The sequence below is a fragment of the Sciurus carolinensis genome, chromosome 3 (genome assembly GCF_902686445.1).
Source record: "Sciurus carolinensis chromosome 3, mSciCar1.2, whole genome shotgun sequence".
Taxonomy (NCBI): Eukaryota; Metazoa; Chordata; class Mammalia; order Rodentia; family Sciuridae; genus Sciurus; species Sciurus carolinensis.
Window position 1 is genome coordinate 5,045,364 of NC_062215.1, and position 21,359 is coordinate 5,066,722.

General features: G+C 41.1%; 1 protein-coding gene across 4 annotated transcripts in view; it reads left to right on the forward strand.

The window, feature by feature from the left end:
• Rnf157 (ring finger protein 157) overlaps window positions 1-21,359 on the forward strand; it is a 75,914-nt gene that overhangs the window by 5,013 nt on the left and 49,542 nt on the right. For all 4 annotated transcript variants that reach the window (XM_047543405.1, XM_047543406.1, XM_047543407.1 and 1 more), the window contains exon 2: window positions 17,582-17,700. In XM_047543405.1, coding sequence (XP_047399361.1) covers window positions 17,582-17,700 — 119 coding nt within the window. The remainder of the gene's footprint in view (window positions 1-17,581; window positions 17,701-21,359) is intronic.

Below are 21,359 nucleotides of genomic sequence, written 5' to 3' on the forward strand. Positions count from 1 at the left end.
ATGGGCGTTCTACCACTGAACTATATCCCCAGTCCTTTTTAGTTTTAGACAGGTACTCCTTAAATTGCTGAGGCTGGCCTTGAACTTGTGATCCTCCTGCCTCAGTCTCCTGAGTAGTTAGGATTATAAGCATGCGTTACCTCCCCCATAGCTTATTTATTTAGGTACTGGGGAACCTCACACCTACTAAGTGTGTGCTCTACCTAACACTTAAAATGTTATAATTTGGCCGGGAGCAGTGGCACACAGCTGTAATCCTAGTGGCTCTGGAGGCTTAGACAGGAGGATTGCAAGTTCAAATATATATATTAGTTGTCGATGGACCTTTATTTTTATTTTATTTATGTGTGGTGCTGAGAATCAAACCCAGTGCCTCACACATGTCAGGCAAGGTTCCACCACTGAGCCACAGCCCCCCAACCCCTCATCATTTCTTCATCCACCTACCTAGGCTGGTTCCATAGTTAGGCTGTAATGAATTGTGTGGCTATAACATGTATATACATGTATCATGATGTCTTTAATTCTTCAGGGTAAATACCAAGAAGTGGGATAGCTGGGTCATATCGTGGTTCCACGCCTAATCTTTTGAGGAACCTCCATACTGATTTTCATAGTGATTGTACTAATTTACATCAGAACAAAAGTGAAAAGTGTTCTTTTTTCTCCACATCCTCCCCAGCATTTGTTATTATTTGTATTCCTGATGTCTGCCATTCTGACTGGTGTGAGATGAAATCGCTGCAGTTTTGATTTGCATCTCCCTAATTGCTAATGATGTTGAGCATTTTTATGTATTCATCGACCATTTGTCTTTCTTCTTTTGAGGCGTGTCTCTTTAATTCATTTGCCCATTTATTAGTTGGGTTATAATTCTCTTACTTTTGAAACCCTAGTATTTTTTCTTCATTTGTACTTCATTGAGAGCAGAGGGATTAGTTTTTCTTCTTGGTTTTGTCTTAAGATTTAGAGGCTTTGGCTTCCTTATGTGATGGTACTTTATGTTCTTGTGTTCTTGGCATTTATTTTCTCTTTTTTCGTATCCTTATTTACACATTAATTGAGTACCTGCTGTATATTATGTATAGTGCTGGTCCCAGTGTGTAGATTTTGATCCATGTGTTTGTGCTTTTGATGCTATGAATAGGAGAACAGAAGAACAGAAACCCTCAAGTCGAATTTTGTAATTTGTGATGTGGGCCACAGATGATTGTAGTAAAAACACAAGGTATTTGGTGGCTGGTAGCAGCAGAGTAACAGAACCAACAAGAGACAATACGAGGTTTTCTTTGAGGAACTGGCACACGTGATGGTGGGGGCTGCAGGTCTGAAAGCTCTACAGAGGCCAGCAGACTTGTAGGATTTCTGTTACAGTCTTAAGGCAGAATTCTCTCCTTCCTGTGAAGCCTCAGGTTTTGCTCCTAAAGCCTTCAGTTGATCGAAAGAAGCCTACCCATGTTTTCAAAGGTAATCACCTTTACTTAGTCACCTTGTAGAGAGATGTTGATCACATCTACAAAATCCCTTGTGTTTGAACAGACAACTAGGCACCATAGTAACAGTCATGGCAGCTTCCCATTTTATTTTTATTTAAAAAATTTTGTTTTTGGTACTGGGGATTGAATCCAGGGTACTTAACCACTGAGACACATCCCCAGTTTTTAAAATTTTTTATTTTGAGACAGGATCTCACTAAGTTGCTCAAGGCCTTGCTAAATTGCTGAGACTGGCTTTGATCTTGAGATCCTCCTGCCTCAGCCTCCGAAGCTGCTGGGCTTAAGGTGTGGGCCACCACATCTGGCAGCTTCCTATTTTAGATATTCTTGCTAACTGGGTGTTAAGCTTTGTTTTGGTTGCCAAGAGAGTGCTTGAACATAGAAAACAGTAAAAAAATTATACAGTCTTTAAAAATCATTTAGCCAGGCTCAGTGCTACACACCTGCAATCCCAGCTACTTGGGAAGGCTGAAGCAGGAGGACCACAAATTCAAGACCAGCCTGGGCAATTTAGTAAGAACTTTCCTCAAAATAAAAAAATAGAAAGAGCTGGGGATGTAGCTCAGTAGTAGAGCATTTATTTGGATGCTCTGGGCCCTGTGTTCCATCTTCAGCACTGTAATAATAATAATGATGATAATAATAATAATAATGTAAAAATTACATTACTTGCAAAATTTCAGTGCCCATTGTTTAGTGCCAGAGGTAGGATGTGTGCTTATATAAATAAATAAGAATACGGGGGCGGGGGAGGGAAAAAATAACAGAATGAATCAAACAGCATTACCCTATGTAAATTTATGATTACACAAATGGTATGCCTTTACGCCATGTACAGAGAAACAACATGTATCCCATTTGTTTACAATAAAAAAAAAAAAACTAATGCATGTAAGAGACCAAATCTTTTGTAAATTATGAGTCTTAAAAATAACAAAAAAAAATTATATCTCAAAAGAAAAAAAAAAAAGAATACAGAATCATGTAGGCTATATCCCAGGAATATGAAGCCAGTTTAATATTTGGTAGTTGATTAATCAGTGTTAATGCACCATGTTAATAGAATAAAGAACAGAAACTACATGATCATCTCAATAGCTGCAGACAGGACGATTGACAGAAGCACCACCCATCAGTGATAAAATAACTCGCCACACTAGGAATGAAAAGGAACTTGCTCACCCTGAGAAAGGGCATTTAACCTGAACACTTTCCTGTTAATAGCAGGAGGAAGGGAAGGACATCTGCTTTTGGGTTCAATATTGTACTAAAGATTCTAATATAATAGGGCAAAGAAAAAATATGGTATCCAGCTTGTAAAGGAAAAATGAAACTTTTTATTCATAGATGACATGATCCTATATGTAGAAAAACACCAAGGATTACACAAACACACAAACTAATAAAAAGTAAGGAAGGCTGCAGATGGAAGATGAACATACAAAAATCAGTTGAATTTAAAAAGAAAAAAATTTTTTCTGTGCAATGATTGAACCCAGTTCCTTGCATGTGCTAGGAAGACTCTCTACCACTGAGCTACACTCTCAGTTCCAATTTTTTTTTTTACATAATCAATCTGAAAAATTAAGAAAGCAGGTCCATCCCCACTAGTATCAAAAAGAATAAATACTTAGGAATAAATTTAACAAAGGAAGTTTAAGACTGATGCACCGAAAATCCCAAATGTTGCTAGGATTGATGGGTTAAAGAAATTGAAAGAAATCTAGATCAGGGTAGACATTTCATTTCATTGATTAAAAGACTCAGTATCATGAAGATGTCTTTGTTTTCAAAATTGATCTATCAGTTGAAAGCACTCCCTTAAAATCTAACAGACATTTTTGTAGAAATTGGCTGACTGATCTTCAAATTTATATGGACATGCAAAGGAGATAGAATATCCAGAACAACTGTGAAAAAGTAACAGAGTTGGAGGACTTTCATTACCATATTTAAAAATTACTGTAAAGCCACAGTAATCAAGACAGACTTTATTATAAAGCCACAGTATTCTAGTTTGGCATAATGGCATATAGATCAATGGAACAGATTGTGAGAAATAAATTCTTAAATTTATTGTAAGTTGCCTTTGACAAAGTGCCAGAACAATTCAATGGGGACAAGATTTTCAACAAATGGTGCTAGGACCATTTGATGTTAACAAGCAAAAAATTTAACTCAGACCCCTTTTTCACACCACCAAAAAGTTAACTCCAATTGGATCATATAGTGAAAAGACAACCCAGAGAATGGGAGAAAATGTTTCCAAATCATATGTATGGTAAGGGATTTGTATCTAGAATATATAAAATCCTTTACAACCCAATAACAGAAAGACAACCCAGTTAAGAATGGGCCAAGGACTCGAATAGACATTTCTCCTAAAAAGACATATAGTGGACAACAAATAAATGAAATGATGAGCAGCACTGTTAACCATTAGGGAAACGCAAATAAAACTAGGATTAGGTACCTCACATCCACAAGGATGGCAATAATCCAAAAAATAGCAAATGTGGGTAAGGATGTGGAGAAATTAAAGCTCTCATACCTGCTCAGGCAGTCTCATTAAAAATTCAGCTTAGAGTTCCTCAAAGGTTAGTTGCTATATGACTCAGCAGTCATAAACTCCTAGGTTTATGTTCAAGAAAATTAAAATTACTTCACACAAAGTGTGTCCATGAGCCAGGTGTGACGCACACCTGTAATCCCAGTGGAAATAACCCAAATGTCCATCAGCTGATGAATGCAACACTGATAAATAAAATATGGTCAACACATTCACTGGAACGTTACTTGACAATAAAAAGGAATGAAGTGTTGATACACCATGGACGAACTTTGAAAACATGCTAAGTGAAGTTAGCTTGCAAAAGGTCATGTATTGTATCATTCTGTTTGTATGAAATATCCAAAGGAAAATCCATGGAGACAGAAAGTAGATTAGTGATTGCCAGATGCTGGGAGAGGGAGAAAATGAGGAGTGACAGCTAATGGATTTCTTTGGAGTACTGGAAATGTTCTGAAATCAGATAGTGGTGAATGGTTATGCAACTCTGAGTGCAGTAAAAATCATGGGGCATTCAGGATGAATTGTATGTATGTAAACTATGTACCTCCAAGCTAATGTGTGATGGGCCACAGACCTAAGTGCAAGAGTTAGAATGATAAAACCTCTAAGACAAGATAATTACTTGATTTGGATTGCACAGTGGAGTTCTTAAGATACCAGAGCAGAATCCATACAAGTAAAACATAAATTGGATTTCTTCAAAATTAAAAACATTTCCATTTCAAAAGACGCTAAGAAGAAAGAAAATATTTGCAAATCACATAAAGGATTTGTATTTATATAATTAATTAGAGCTCTTATTGAAGAAGACAAACTGATTTAAAAATGACAAAAGTTGAGTAGATATTTCATCAAAGACATAGGAATGGCTAATAAACACACTCAACATCAGTAGTTATTGGAAATAAAATTAACAGACTATGGAAACAATCCCTGAAAGTATAGTTTTAGAAATAAAATTAAGGGGCTGGAGATATAGCTCAGTTGGTAGAGTGCTTGCCTTACAAGCACAAGGCCCTGGGTTCAATCCCCAGCACCGCAAAAAAAAAAAAAAAAAAAAAAAAAGAAATAAAATTAAGATTTCAATGAGATACTGCATACCAAAAAAAAAAAAAACCCAATATCAAGGATTGATGAAAATGCAGAGAAGTTGGAATCCTTAGGAACTGCTGAGGGGGATGTAAAATGGAATAGTCACTTTGGAAAGAGTTCAGCAGTGTCGTCTTGAAAGTTGAACGTAGCCAGGCATGGCGCGGGGCAGTGATCCTAGCTACGCAGGAGACTGAGGTGGGAGGGTCCCCAGTCTGAGGCTCTCCTGGGTAACTTAGCAAGACCCCGTCTCAAAAAGTAAAAAGGCTGGGGAGGGTATAGGTCAGTGGTAGAGCAGCCCTGGGTTCAATCCCCAACATCCCCCCCTCCCCAATTCCATTCACATAGTGTTAAAAGTAGAGGTTTTACTAAAGATTGGTGAGGGGTGACGCGTTGGGGTCTCCACTGCAGAAATGTGGCGCATGGTTACCCTACGCTGTGCTTCCTCCAGGAGGTTCTCTTGGCTCTTAAGCTTACCGACCCCAGTCTTCTGTCTTCTTGTCTCCTTCCTTTTAACCTCTCCTTTTTGACTCTACTCTTTCCTCTCAGAAGAAAAATCACAAAGCAGTCTGGGTTCCATCAAGTAACAACAAAAGCTCTCATATCTTTAGTATGTCACTCTTCATTCTTCTTTTTCTTTTCTTTTCTTTTTTTTTTTAGTGGTGCTGGGGATTGAACCCAGGGGCACGCTACCACTGAGCTGCATCCCCAGCTATTTTAAAAAAAAAATATTTTGAGGCAACATTTTGCTAAATTGCTGATACTGGCTGTGAACTTGTGATCCTCCTGCCTCAGCTCCTGAGTTGCTGGGATTATGGGCATGTGCCATAAGTAGGACTTTATTGTATTTCCCCCCAAAGATAGTGTCTTCCCCAAGAGGAGTGCTGGTGCCAGCTCTTAAGATAAAATGCCCTTTCTTCCTCCTTCTTCCAGAGGAAACATCATTCACTGAATGTGAAGCAAAGATGGGGGATCCAGGTGAAAAGATATGAAGGTGACCAAAGATCTGGAATGAAATTCCAAAGAAAGATCAAAGCTTGGGACTCTAGTAGGGGAAGGAGAAGCTGACTGCTGAGCACATGTAATCTTAATCATCCATCTCAGCAGCAGTCCTTTGATAGCTGTTATCATCTCTATTATACAAGTTATCATCTCTATTTTACAAGTAAAGAAAGTGAAGCTCGAGAAGTTTAAGATCACATAGCTGGTGAACAGCAGCATCAAGATGAAATCTAGCTGTTTCAGGTCAAAGCCTTTGTTTTGATTCAGTGAGAAGAGAGAATGCAGAGCCCTGAGCTCTTACAAGTCCATGTTTATGGTCTGGGCAAAACCAGAGCCAGTGAGAGGTAGGAAGAGACCCAGAACTGCCGGGGCTAGAAGCAGGGGGAAAAGAGCTTCAAGTATGAGTGTTCCTAAGGTGAATGACGTGTGAGAAAGCCTTTGGCCTGGTCGGTGTTGCAGAGAAGAGTTCCAGGGGAGGGGTGGAAACCACAGCCAAGATGGGAGGGCTTCCGGGGCGTCGGGTGGGAACGGAGGGACACATGCACAGGAGAGGCCACGGGGCGGGTATTAAGCCCTGGCAGATGGAGTGTGTGTTTTAAGTTGAGAGACCAGAAGATGTTTGTAGACTGAGGTAAGAAACGTGTTAAAGGATGGGAGAGGGCCACGGCTGCAGTGTCCTGTTCACCTTGGGGATTCCAACAACCAGTCCTACAACATTCTGATTTTAAAAATAAAAGAAGGAACGTGGGTTACTGTTGAGCTCTCGAGGAGGCAGAAGCCCTTGGGAATGAGAACTCCCTTGGAATGGGGGAAGGAGACGCGCCTCTGGGAGACCAGGAGGAAGTGTGCGAGAAACACAGCAGGCTGTGAGGTGTGGGAACCTGAGTAATGGCAGAGGGCTTGAGAGTGCCACCAAGAAGGGCACGGCGTAAGGGTTGGGGACTTGACAATGTGGGCAGGGTTTGGATCCACCCCTGAGAGCCTTGCTTTGAATACAGTGAAGTTACAATTGTTAACACTGTTGTGATTTAGAACAGAAGAGAATCCATATCTAGGTAGCATGCTAAAAACAATTTTAAATTATTGGGGGAAATGGAAAATTGAATATTGTCTTAACAGAATTTCCTTTTTAAAAAAAAAAAAAAAAAAGAATTTCCTTTTTGGGTGGGTGGGGATTAAATTCTTATCCTACAGAGAGCACATCTACAAATTCCAGATGTAAAAACAACCAAATTTGGGGGGGAGAAAGAAACTAGAAAGAGTAGAGAATTAGGCTTTTATTAGTAGGGCAACAGTTCCTTAAAGCTGGGTATTCAGTGGGAATACGTGTGTTGGTTAAAGCACACAAGGCTCTGGAGTGAAAATAGCTAGACTTGGGGACCATCATGACACTGCATCTTCTTATTTGTTTGACCTTGGATGAAATTACTTAACCTCTCTGTGCATTAGTGTCCTCCTGTGAAATAAAAAGAAGAGTAATATCTTTAGAGGGTTGCCAGGAATAACCCCGTGGTGCTCGTCGGTACAGGGCAGGTAGTAAGCTCTCACAAAGAGCACTCTAGCACTGCTGTTACTCAGCCAGTAAAACAAAGGGACAGCCATGCATGGAAAGATGCCTGCGGTGCATTAGGTGACCGAGCAACTTACAGATCGATATGTACACTCTCCCACTTAAAGAACAACAAAGCAGAAAACCTTATGTAAGAATGTGTAGAGAAAAATCTGGAAGGACAGAACCCATCTCACAGCCCAGTGTGATTCTTCTCATGCAGCAGGGTTGGAGCATCACTTAAAGTTAAATACTTCTATGTGTTAAGTTTTCTACAAGGGACTTGTATTACATGTATGATTTTTAAAATAAAAATGCAAATGACATAAGCAGCGATGTAGCTGTTAGCAATGTTTGGATAGACTTGTTGGGAGAATTTTAAAATTTTTTTATTTTTGTGACCTAAAGCTTATAGTATGTTATTGCAATGTAATATAGATAAGATTTCTCAAATGTATAAAAATCTTATAGAATTCCATAGTCAATTTTCCCATATTTTAACTTTTTGTGAAGTTTAAATGCAGTTTGATTTCCTGCAAAAATCAAGTATGTAATTCTATTAGTCCAAAAGTAAATAGTTCAAGATCTAGTATTTTTTACTTATAGGCAGGCTATTTGTTTAATTTATTATGCTATGACCTTAATAAGGAAAAATACAAAAAGAAGAGCAGATTGATTACAGGTCTCACAATAAAAACTCCATATTAGCATGAGATAGTGGTTAAGATCCAAAATTTGCTTGTCTGTTTTATAAAATATAAAGTTTTTGATGACTTCACAGGGATTTAAATCTTTGGTTTGGAATTGTGCCTTGACAGTAAATAAATTACTGTTTCTAGCTGGGTGCAGTACTGCACGCCTATAATCCCAGCAATTTGGGAGGCTGAGGTAGGGGGATCACAAGTTTGGGCCAGCCTGGGCAACTTAGCAAGACCCTAAGCAAGGGTCAAAAGTAAAATATAAAAAGGACTGGGGATGTGGCTCAGTGATAGAGTGCCCATGGGTTCAGTCTCCAGAACCAGAAAAAACAAAACAAAAAGCAGTGAGTGGGTTGATTTTCTTTTTCTTTTTCTTTTTTTTTTCTTTTTTAGTGGGAGAGAGTGAAATCTTATTTATCTGAGTAAGCTCTTTGTATACACTAACTACTGGATGTTGGCAACTTGCAGTTTACTTGTTTTATAAGCCTACTCTTAGAAAATTACTTTTTTATTTATTTATTTATTTTTTTTAAGAAATGGAGTCTTTCTCTTGCCCAGGATGGCCTTGAACTCCTGGGCTTGAGTACCTTAGCCTCTAGAGTAGCCGGGACTACATGTGGGCCTTGACTGTGCCTGGAAAAAATAATATTATTTTGTTTTGTTTTTTGATGCTGGGGATGAGATCTTAAATCATCAGACCCACCTGGCATCTTGGCAGAGTAGAACTGTGTTCCTCTCCTCGTCTGGGTGTCGGACGCTGTAGGAACTTTGAGGGGCTATGGAAGTTTTTTGTTCTTTTCATGAACATTGAATTGATCTTTGCAGTTTCAGCTACTGGCATTCCGTCAGTATTGGTTTTCCTTACACTACCAGCTTACTCATTTCCTTCTGATGGGACTTTGGAAGGTGGTGCAGTAATTGCGTGTGTGTTGAAAACACTGTGTGCCCTAACATTTCTGCCTACATCCAGAGGTCTTTTGCTTTTGCTTGTAAAGATGCAAAAGGCAGTGTAGTCCATGCGTTTTTTGTTTTGTTCCATATTTTTTTTCTAGACAGGGACGCTATATATTGAATTTACTGCTTCTTCCATTAAACAAATAAAGAAAAATATTTCAAGTTAATGTGGAAAGCCAAATGTTTTTGAGGTAAAGGGTCCGATTTGTTCTTGAGAGGGAAAAGACATGGACTTCATCAGGTTGAGCATCTTACCGTCTAACGCATTGTTGCTTTTTTTTCTACAGTACAGAAAAGGGGAAAAATCAGATGTGCATGCACTTGGCTTTTCTTTCACATATATATATATGAAATAATACACATATTTATATTAAAATTATATAGCTGGGTGCAGTGGTGCACACCTGTATTCCCAGCAACTTATGAGGCTCAGGCTGGAGGTTCCCCAATTCAGGGCCAGCCTGGGCAACTTAGTGAGACCCTGTCTCAAAATACAAAAAGGCTAGAGATGTAGTTCAGTGATCGAGCACCCCTGGGTTCAATCCCAGTACCAAAACAAAAACCAAACAAAACAAATAAAACAACCAAAACCCAAAAAACACGTGCATGGGAGCATGCTCGTAGAGGGGTGTTGGTTTGATCCCTCCCCCACCCTCCTTGTTCTTGGCCTCTCTCCGATGATCAGATGGTGTGTCGTTTAGGACAGAGGATTTGGAGTTGGCCAGGCTTCAGGTTCAAACCTTGCCTCTCTTTGCTGCTGCTTCTTTGGCATGGGACTTTGTACAAGTCACCGAACTCTTTCCAACTGAAGAGTGGGCAAAAGTGTCATGTATCCCACAGGTGACATTTAAGAGGGATAATTCTAGTAAAGTCCTATAACTTCCTTTCCATACATGAAGATTATAGTTAAGATTCAAATGACAACTATATAATCTGACTTGTGCCAAATTCTTCCTCTTCATAAGAGTTTAATGGAGGTGAAAGCCACATCACACAGAAGCAATTGTTTAAAGTGAACAGTTCAGTGGCATTTTGTGCATTTTCAGTGTTGCCCAACTGCCACCTCTGTTCCAAACATTTCATCAACTCACAATAAACTCAGATGCTCACTAAGCAGTTACTCTTCATTCCCCTGTGCTCTAGTCCCTGGCCACCACCCACCTGCTCTCTTTCCAAGCTTTTGCCAACTCCGGACATTTCAGGTACATGTCATTATGCATTGTGACCTTTTGTGTCTGGCCTCTGGTTCAGCTCAGGGTTTCCAAGGTCTTCCCATGCTGTCCAGCACATCAGTACTTCATTCCTCTTTTAGGAATGTCCATTGTATGGACATTTCACGCTTTGTGTGGCCATTCACCTGTTGCCCAACACTTGGATTATTTACATCTTTGTGCTATTATGAATAGTGCTGCTATTCACAATATCATATGATTTTTGTGTCCCTTGTTTTTTTTTTTTTTTGGGGGGGGGTGGATATCAGGAATTCAACCAGGGACCCTTAACCACTGAGTCACATCAAGAACCAATGAAGGCCTGGCATGGTGGCGCACACCTGAGCTCCCAGCAGCTCAGGAGGCTGAGGCAGGAGGATCTTGAGTTCAAAGCCAGCCTCAGCAACAGCAAGGCGCTAAGCAACTCAGTGAGACCCTGTCTAAATAAAATACTAAATAGAGCTTGGGATGTGGCTCAGTGGTTGAGTCCTGAGTTCAATCCCCAGTACCCCCACAAAACCCCAAAAGAACCAAAAAAAAACCACTGACGGAGCTTGGACAGTAGCGAGGACTGGGAAGAGTCCTGGTCTTTGCTGATTGTACACTGTAAAATATGTGGAAATAAAGGGCGATTCAGGAAAGTTTCCCGCTTTGAGTTGCCTGTTGCTGTACTGCCCCCCCCATGTTCTTTTTGAGGTAACCTGGTCATTTGTCTTATAGGTTTTCCACATTCCAAATTTACTGACTGCCTCTGCACTGTTATTAATCATGTTCTGTTCTGTTTTCTGTAAGCTGGTGGTTGGGTTCAGCACCTTGATCAATTCGTTTCTTCTTACAGCTTTAGAAATGCATATGACTTTGCTGTATTCTCTATCACTTGGCTTTTTTAGGGGACAGGGGCTAGCGATGATTTGTTAAGTGTTGTAAAACCATGATACTTTATCATTCCTCTTTGTTTTTTAGTTGGCATATTACTGTAAAGAGAAATATTCCCTCTTCTGTTAGTTACTTACCCGGAGGTACAGTTCACATGAAGAGAGTGAGAGAGATTCTTTTTTTAATATTTTCTTTTAGATGCTGATGGACCTTAATTTTATTCATTTATTTATGTGTGGAACTAAGATTCATACCCAGTGCTTCACACATGGTAGGCAAGTTCTTTGCCACTGAGCCACAACCCCAGCCTGGGATAGATGTTTAGTGCCTTCTCTTTACATTCCTGTTTTCTAAATAGTCAGCCATCTGTATCCATGAGATTCAACTAACTGCAGATCTGGAATACATGGAAAAACAGTGCACTGAATATATGCAAATTTTTTTCTTGTCATTATTCCCTGAAAAATACAGTATAGCAAGTACTGAGAGCATTTACATTATAGTTGGAATTAGAAATAACCTAGAGATGATTTACAGAATGTGGGAGGATGCATGTAGGTTTTGTGCAAATAATCTGACATTTTAGGTTGGATGTGGTGGTGCATGCCTGTAATCCTAGTGAATCAGGAAGCTGGGGAAGGAGGATGGCAAGTTCAAGGCCAGCCTCAACGTAGGGAGGCCCTAAGCAACTTGGTGAAACCCTGTCTCAAAATAAAAAAATTAAAAGCGCTGGGGATATGGTACCCCTGGATTCAGTCCCCAGTACCAAAAAACAAACAAACAGAGACATTTTATGTAAGGGTCTTAAGCATCTGTGAATTTTGGTATCTGTAGAAGGTTCTGGACCAATCCTGCATGAACACTGAGAGGTGACTGTAATGAATTGGTTCAACAACATTCTGCAATGGTGACTTTATACAAGTATTGTGGGAATTGAGTTGTAACTCAGTGGTACAGCACTTGCCTGGCATGCAAGAGGCCCTGAGTTTGATTCTCAGCACCACAAAAGCAAATAAAAAACACTATATCGTTATTCATGGACTCATGGACTTAGGCAATCAGCCATATTTCAATCCTTGCTATTATCAACCTGAAAAGCTCAGGTTAATATGTTCTACATTTGTCAGTGGGAATCTCTACAAGTCAGTTCTTGAGTCTTTTGACCTGACTCTAGTGACTTTGAGAAAGTCCTTGTTACCTGTACAGTCAAGATGTTCCAGGCCTCGCGTGTGTGTTTCCTGCCCAGAGTCTGGAACGCAGCCCCCACAGAGCCCTGTTCCTGTTGGTAGGAAGTGACATTTGGAGACCCCTATCTGGGAACGAGAAGCTGGTACTGCCTCTTTGTTGGTTATTGTTCTGAGCCTCTTCAGAGAACAGAGGTAGAAATGTTTGAGTTTTTATTTACTTATTTATTTTTCTTTTTTCAGTATTGGGAATTAAACTCAGGGGCAGTTTACCACTGAGCTATGTCCCCAGCCTTTTTTATTTTTGATTTCGAGAGGGTCTTGCTGATTGCTGAGACTGGCCTTGAACTTGTAATCTTCCTGCCCTGGCCTCCCAAGTAGCTGAGATTACAGGTGTGCACAACCATGCCTGGATTTTGATATTTTTAATTCAAATTCAGGACTACATGTTTTTTTTCTTAATCTTGACTTTCTCTAACTTTCTCCCAGGTGAGAATCCCTGATTCTCTATGACTCCAGGTATAATAAAATTAAAATATCACATAGTTACTAATTTGCTTTATATCACATCCTCAAAATCATACGATTACTGTAAATAGTTTGAGATATACATAAATTTTTCAGTTTCTTCCCTGTGGAATATGTCCCTTTAGAGATGTATAGACAAATTGCAGTGTTTAAATGTCATTTGGACTCATTTCTTTCTGTGTGGTTATGCTGCCAACTAGACATAGATTCATTTGTTTCACTGAAGATTTTTAGACATTGCTTTAAATTTTAAAAATTTTATAATTATGTATTATGTAGCCTCTTAAAGTGTGCAAAGAATTCTGAATAAGAGTCTTTATTAAGAAATTATAGCTCATTGGGTTGGGCTTAGCTCAGTGTTAAGAGTGCTGTCCTAGCTTGTGAAGGCCGTGGGTCCCATTCCTAGCCCAGGAAGGAAGGAAGGAAGGTAGAAATCATAGCTCACTAATAATGAAAATTTGCAGTTTTCATACATTCTCCTTTTAACAAATAGGCAAAGAATTATTAGAGTTCTTTTCTCTCACCATTTCTGATTTCACATCACTGCTCATGCCTTTAAGAAGTAGAAAATATGCACGAGTTGTCCAAAGGCATCTTTGCTGAGGATGGTCAGAGTGTCCGGGTCCATGTCTGCCGAGGGGCAGCTGTGCACAGCTGTGCACCAAGGATCCCCTCTAGAAAGATAGCCAGTCAGCAGAAAACTCCATGCCATCTGAAATGGTCGGTTGAGTTCTCATTAAATTGAATCAAGGGCAAATCATTAGAAGGGTTCATTTAAAAGAAAGGAAAAACAAGTTTTTGGATGTCTTTTTTTTTTTAAGATGTTGATAGACCTTTATTTTACTAATTTACTTATATGCGGTGCTGAGAATGGAACCCAGTGCCTCATTCATGCTAGGCAAGCGCTCCACCCCTGAGTCACGACCCCAGCCCTAGATGTCTTAAATTTATTTTTCCTTTAACTGATGAGGGCTTCAGGAAGGAGCTTATCCTATTTTATTCATATAGTCTTACACATTTTCATATTTCCCATATAATAGCCAAATATTAAAAGAACATTGTCAAATGATTATTAATTGGGTTGATGAAACAGGAATTCATTGAGCTAATCTTAACTGAAAGAACATTTTTGCCACCAGTGCAATTTTGAGAAATCATTCTAAGTTAGTGACTATATAAAAGTTATCTCTAATATTTTGTTCAATGTATTTTTTTTTTCCTGAAAAGTTGCCTGCATTTAGTTTTTTTCTTTTTTTCTATTTATTTATTTGGCCCTAGGGATTGGATCAGGGGCACTTTACCACTGAGCTATACCCCCCAGCCCTTTTTTCTTTTTCTTTCTTTCTTTTTTCTTTTTTTGGATGGAGAAAGACCAGCTCTTACTATGTTGCTCAGGCTGGCCTGGATCTCCTGGGCTCAAGCAATCCTCCTACCTCAGCTTTCTGAGACTGGAACTACAACTAGGACTACAGACGCCACTGTTCCCAGTCTTTATTTATTTATTTATTTATTTTTGGTGCTTAGTATTAAACTCAGGGCCTCATTCAGGAGATAGGCAAGTACTCTGCCGAGGCTGACTTTGAACTTGTGATCCTCCAGCTTCAGCCTCCCACGTAGCTGGGATTACAGACATGTGCCACACACCTGGCTATATCTTAGGGTTTTTTTTGTTTTTTTGTTTGTTTGGGTTTTGTACTGGGGATTAAACCCAGGGGTGCTTAACTGCTAAGCCACATTCCCAGCCCTTTTTAAATGTTTTATTTAGAAACAGAGTCTTGCTAAATTGCTTAGGACCTCACAAATTGCTGAAGCTGGCTTTGAACTCACAATCCTCCTGCCTCAGCCTCCTGAGGATTATAGGTGTGCACCACTGTGCCCAGCTAGCTCTTAGTTTTTAATGTAAGACAAATCTATAATGCACCTCTGTGCATCCTTCTTTTAATAGTGTGACCAAAAAAAAAAAAAAAAAGAAAGAAAGAAAGAAAAAGCATTTCCAATAGAACCCTGTCAGCTGCTGTAGCCGTCCCCCCCCATCTTCGGTTCTCCTCTTTTTGCTGGCTTCAGTCACTTTCACTGTAAACCTATGGCCCGTGGACTTCCCTGTCCCGTATCTTTCACATGACTACTTACAGGTACTGGAAGCAACAGTCTCATACTGAACTCGAGATAGACAACACCGGACACCAAACCTGCTTCTCTCCATTCCTTTTTTTTTTTTTTTTTTTTGTGGTGCTGGGGATTGAACCCAGGGCCTTGTGCTTGCAAGGCAAGCACTTCCATTCCTTTTTGTCCTTTGGTCAAGCCACCATGTGAAATCTTTAACTTTTCTAATTTTTCCTAGTGTATAATAAATGCATGACCCCCAGTATGCAGGAAATATGTTTTACTAAGGTTCAACAGTCAATGGCATGTATTATTTGAGTAGGCTGCTTTCTGCTGAAGGCAGCAAGCACCTCCCCTCTGTATAAATTATGCACTTGGAAAATAGGGCTAGCAAGTGTGAGACATGAATAATTGATAATTAAGCTTTTCTAATGATGGATTACTGCAAATGGTGCTCTTTGTGTTTTTAAGTATTGATGGGTCACTTTCAAGAGTTTCTCAGTTGGTGCTTTGATTTGGGCCACTATTACTCTCAAATCATATATTCTCAATTGTTAATTCAAGGATTGCCTCACTTAGTGGTGAGTGATCTTATCCGTGTTGTTTTGTTCCATAGGTGTTTCCAGACTAAAGCTCCCTAGGTAGAGACTTTAAAAACAAATGTTCATTTCTGTTTCCTGTTAGACTTGTCTTCTGTCCCACCTCCCTGTGGCTGCTCCACAGCCTGCAGTGCTGAACTTCATTTTTTCAGTTTGCTGTAAATCTTCAACAAGATTTGCAGCTGACTGAGGAAGTTAGACATCTCCTGGCTGTCTGTGCATAAACAAGCCTTTGTCCCTTCACAAGTTCTCGCATCATTTGAGAGCTGGGTTGTGTGAGACCAGGAATGAGTAAGGTTCATAGTCCTTCCAACCGCTTCCTTTAGAAGCTGATTGTAGAAATGTGGGGTGAGAGGCGTTTGTGTGACCATCAGAGGGAAAGTGTATTCCCAGGTTGAAGTGTCAGTGTCCCTAAGCCTCTCCTGGTGACTTAGCAGTGCCATCACGTCCTGGCATGTTTCCCTGGTCTCTTTGGATGAGCCTGAGGGGAATTGTGACTGCTGACTCATGATTTCACTGGGTTACTGTATTATGTGGAAAATACCCTCATCCCATCTGGTTAAGGAGCAGAGATGGGCAGCTGACTGTGACTGACATCCCTGTAGCCCTGGCCATCAACCCTGTTAGTGAAGTGAGGCTAAGAAGGTGTGCTGTCTCCTTCCATACTGACCTGGTGCTTATTAAACTCCATGGTCCCTGTGATGCTGGCAGGTAAAGCCAGCAACAATGGTGTTAGTTAAATTCATATTTTCCAGTGAAACTGCCATACGTTCTACAGCAAGTCAAAGTGTGAGGAGCTTCATCACAGGGCTGATGGTGTACAGTGGTGGGTGCTGAGGCTTCAGCATGTGGGTATGAGCTGGCGAATGAAAACCCAGACAGAGCTGAGGTTTACGAACATGCTGGTACCTAACAGTTAAGGCTCCTAGAAACATGCAATAACAGCTTCATGTGTAATGAAGAAAATTAGGAAAAGCCAGGCATGGTGGTGTATACCTGTAATACCAGTGGCTCAGGAGGCTGAAGCAGAAGGATCGCAAGTTCAAGGCCAGCCTCAGCAACTTAGTGAAGCTCTAAGCAACTTAGCAAGACCCTGTCTCTAAATAAAAAATAAAGAGGACTGGGGATGTGGCTCAGAGGTTAAGCACCCCTGCGTTCAATCCCTGGGACGTACATACATACATACATAAAAAAACAAAAAATATCAGGGAAAAATATGTCCATTCACCAGCAGGCATCGTGGGGCCCTCTGGCTTTTATTTTAAGTAGGTCATATCAAGACATAAGACTATTAAGAAGAAGACGGTCTATTTTCTGTTTTCTTGATTTCTTCCTGCTGTGATTTTGCTTATTTTTTTGCCTCTGTCCCAATCAGAAAGAAAACACTTTGGGGTTAGAAATTACTCTATTTGTTGGTAGGGTTAGCATGTTGTTTTTGTTTTTATTTCAGTACTGGGGATAGAACCCAGGGTCTTGTGTGTGCCAGGCAAGCACTCTACCACATTTTTAGTTTTATTTTGAGAAAGTGTCTCGCTAAGTTACTGAGGCTGACCTCCAACCAGCAATCCTTCTGCCTCAGCCTCCCAAATAGCTGGGGATTACAGGTGTGCACCACTGTGCCCGGCTAACATTTTTCAGTCAGCATTTTTGTTGTGTTCAGTGTGTTGGCCTTCTGCTTGTCTGATTCTTTCTGTCCTTTTTTTTTGTTTGTCCTTCTTAGGCAGCTATTTTGCCAGTCACTTCATCATGGGAGGAGAGAAATTCGACTCAGCACATCCTGAAGGTTACCTGTTTGGGGAGAACAGCGACCTGAACTTCCTGGGCAACAGACCAGTTGCGGTAGGGCTGTCATCTCTCTGCCTCCCTGTGGGGCCCAAGTGACCCGTTCCAGCAGCCGGGTAGAAAGCCAGGCTGCAGTCGCTGGCCCAGCAGTTTGAGCTGAGGGGGCCTCAGGAGCCAGAGGGGTTGGTGCTGCAGGAGACCGGGGTGAGGCTGGCCCTCTGGGCGAGGGTGTCGAGTGGCCACGTGAGGCTGTCCTGGGGTTGGAGCTCTGCCCACTGGACACCTCCGCGTGCCCTTTCTTGCTTCCCCTCCTTCATAGCCCTGGACACCAAGCTTCTGGTTTTCTGTTTCTTTCTGTTTGCTTTCTACCCTCCCCTTCAGAAAGTGCCGTCGAGTGCCAGACCTCGAGCAGAGCCTTGCCAGTGCTGCTGAGCGGATGACTGAGTTTCCCTTGGTGTCTGAATTGGTGTTAGAATTTGTCTCTCAGTTGTTTGTTCAGCTCATTTTGCGACCTTTGTTTTTTTAAGTACTTCTCCTGCCTCAGCTTCCCGAGGATCTGGGACTGTAGGCATGCACACCTGTGCTGGGCTCTGCAAACCTTCACGGAGCACCTTCTGTACCCAGCGTACAGAAGGGCCTTTGTGACAGGAGCTGCTGTGTGGCTCTTGAGTGACTCCTGTGCACTAAGAAAGGTCCCCAAGGCCTTCTGACACTCTTCTACTCCCATGAAGACGTGCTTGGCAGAAGTGAGAAACCCTAGAGTCCAAGAGATGCGCATGGGTAGCATCCAGCATTTAGGAAGAAACGTGGTTTTCTTTTGTTTTGTTCTGGTACTGGGGATTAAACACCAGGGGCACTCAACCACTGAACCATACCCCCAACACTTTTTATTTTATTTTGAGACAGGGTCTTGTTAAGTTGCTGAGGCTGGCCTTGAACTTGCGATCTTCCTGCTTTAGCCTCCAGAGTTGTGTGCCACCATGCCTGTCTGTTCCTAGTGTTGGATATACATTTCTCTCAAAGTTGTATAACTCAGTTTGCCTAGCCACAAATCCACAATGTTTCCACTGCCTCAGAATATTTTGGCTTTCTCAAGAAACCGCCAGCTTAGTGGGGCAGACAAAACCTAAACAGGAAATGATTGGATAACAGTAAAGATGGGAAGTGATCAAGTACTGTAGGAATTGAGAAGTGGAAAAAGAACAGCTCGGGCAGATTGCTTGGACAGGTGGAGGGAGTTGAGTGGGGCTTTGAAGAATGACTGATCAGGTGGTGGGAAAGGAGCTTCCCAGGAGTGATACAGAGTACTGAAAGCCTGAATGCTTTCATGGTTTTTGTGGAATCAGCAAACATTTACTGAGCAACTACTGTGTTAGGTTGGCGGAGCAAATCTACGACATGGCGTGCTAGGCAAGTGCCCTACCAGTGGGCTGTATCCCCAGCCCTTGGAACCAATAAGGAAACCAGTCTGGCCTGATGGCAAAACACTGTTGGAAGGGTAGTAGGGGCTCTGTTACCTTGAGAGGTTTCCTGTAGGACATGGGGAATATTTAAGATTTTGGGCAGGTAAGTGACCTGGTCTTCCCATTTTGGACTTTAATTAAAAATTGTTTTTGTCATTGTTGGTTTTCTTTCTACCTGAGTTGACCTCTCTTCTAATTTAGTCTAGCAGTACTCTTCAAACTAACAATTTCCTTCAGCTTCAAATCAAGTTATACCAACTAATACTGATCAAGTATGTGCTTTGATTTTGCTACTCCTGACTTAGCAATTAGAGTAGGAAGAACTTTCTTTTTTTTTCTGATAGAGCCAGATAAGGATTTTTCCTCACTCATCAGGAGTCTGCTCATGCTTAGAAAATGGCTCTTTCTTATTACATGGACTTGACCTCTGCATCTGTTTCTTTCTTCTTTTTTCTTTCCTCTAATGTCAAATAGATTATATGGTTTGTTTGTTTGTTTGTTTGTTTTGTGGTGCTGGGAATTGAACCCACGGCCTTGTGCTTGTAAAGCTATCTCCCCAGCCCCAGATTATATGTTTTAAAAGGATTTTTTTCCCTGTAAATCATTTTAAAATAAGCAGATGCTTCTTTGGGTTCATTTTGGGGTTTATGCTGGCTGGCACAAGTGCCTGAAGTGAGTCACCTGCTAACACCTCTGAGGAGGCCTGAGCTCTGCCTGAATTACTAGCCTTCACCTTGAGTTTGAGGCTTTTTTCTAGGGAGTATTGACATTGGTGTTTTTCTCGTTGTTTTAGGTAGTAATCATGAAGTATGCTTAGTGCTGTATGGAGCAAATTTTTGAAGAAAACAGTACTATAATTTCACATTAGGAAAGAAAATCAAAGTAACTTCAAATAGCTATATAGAAATATATAGAATAAATGTAGCATGCTTCCCTTTTCTTTCCCTGCATGTTATTTAATAATAGTAATGGCTAACATTTATTGAGAACTTCCTAATTTGCCAGCCCTGGTTGTCCTAAGCACTTCATGTGGGTGATCTCATTTCGTTCTCACAGCTAAGGAGGAAGGTCCTCATTGACGGGTGAAGAACTCGAGGCACAGAGAGTATTAATGAAGATCACTAAAGCAGGTGTGATGGCACGTGCCTGGGATCTCAGGGACCTGGGAGGCAAGACAGAAGGATCACATGTGCAAGGCCAGTTTGGGTGACTTTGTTTAGTTTTAGTCTCAAAATAAAAAAATAAGAGAGGCTGGGGATGTAGCTCAGTAATAGAGTACCCCTGGTCTCAGTGCCCATTGGCAAAGAAAAACAAACAAACAAAAAGGATTCCAAGCCTGTAAGAGCTCGAGTAAGGATTTGAACCTACTAGTCTGGCTCTGGAGACTGAGCTGCTCTGCCATTTCTGTGAAAAGGTCAGGTGTGTTTGGGATCTCTGCTCACAGTTTGTCTGAGTCCATTTGTGAGGATCACCAAGTGCAGCTTGTAATGTTTGGGTAGAGATCTAAAAGTAGAACAGTGGATTGACATGCTCTCCTGGAGCATCCCTGTGAGGGTGCATGCGTGGTATGTAATTCCATCTGCCAGCTGACCTCTGGGTTTTGCCATGACTGCTCTTCACGCTCGGTTAGGGACAGCCTGGAGACCTGAGGATTGACAAGAAGCCTTAGTGCTGAAGAACTGACTTCCCCCGTCCAGCGGCAGAGCTGGGTGTCAGCAGCAAGCATCAGGTTGCAGAGTGGAGAAGATAGCCTTTCAAAGCCATCCAGCCGCCCATCATAAGTGGCTCCTCTTTCCAGAGAGAATGAGTGCGGGCAGAAAAATATATTAAAATGAATTGTCATATTAAAATATGAATGCCTTGGACTTCCAGGCTCCTGGTATTTGTGGTATTTCCTGTTGTTTCTGAATGAACAGATTAAAAGTGTGTCATTTGACTGAGCTCTCACTTGGCCTGTAGCTGTATTTGTTTTGTTTGTAGAACTAGGAATTGAACCTGGGTGTCCTACCACTGAGCTGCATCCCCAGACTTTTTTCTTTCTTCAGATTTTGAGATAGGATCTCACTAAGTTGCCAGGCTGACTTCAAACTTGCCATTCTCCTACCTCGGTCTCCTGAGTACTTGGGATTACAGAGGTGTGCCACTGTGCCTCACTAAATCTGTGGCTTTTACTGGAGTGCTGTGGGTCTACCTCCTAGGATTATCTGTCAAAGCAAATTTATTACCAAGTCTTAAGGATCAGATTTAAAGAAA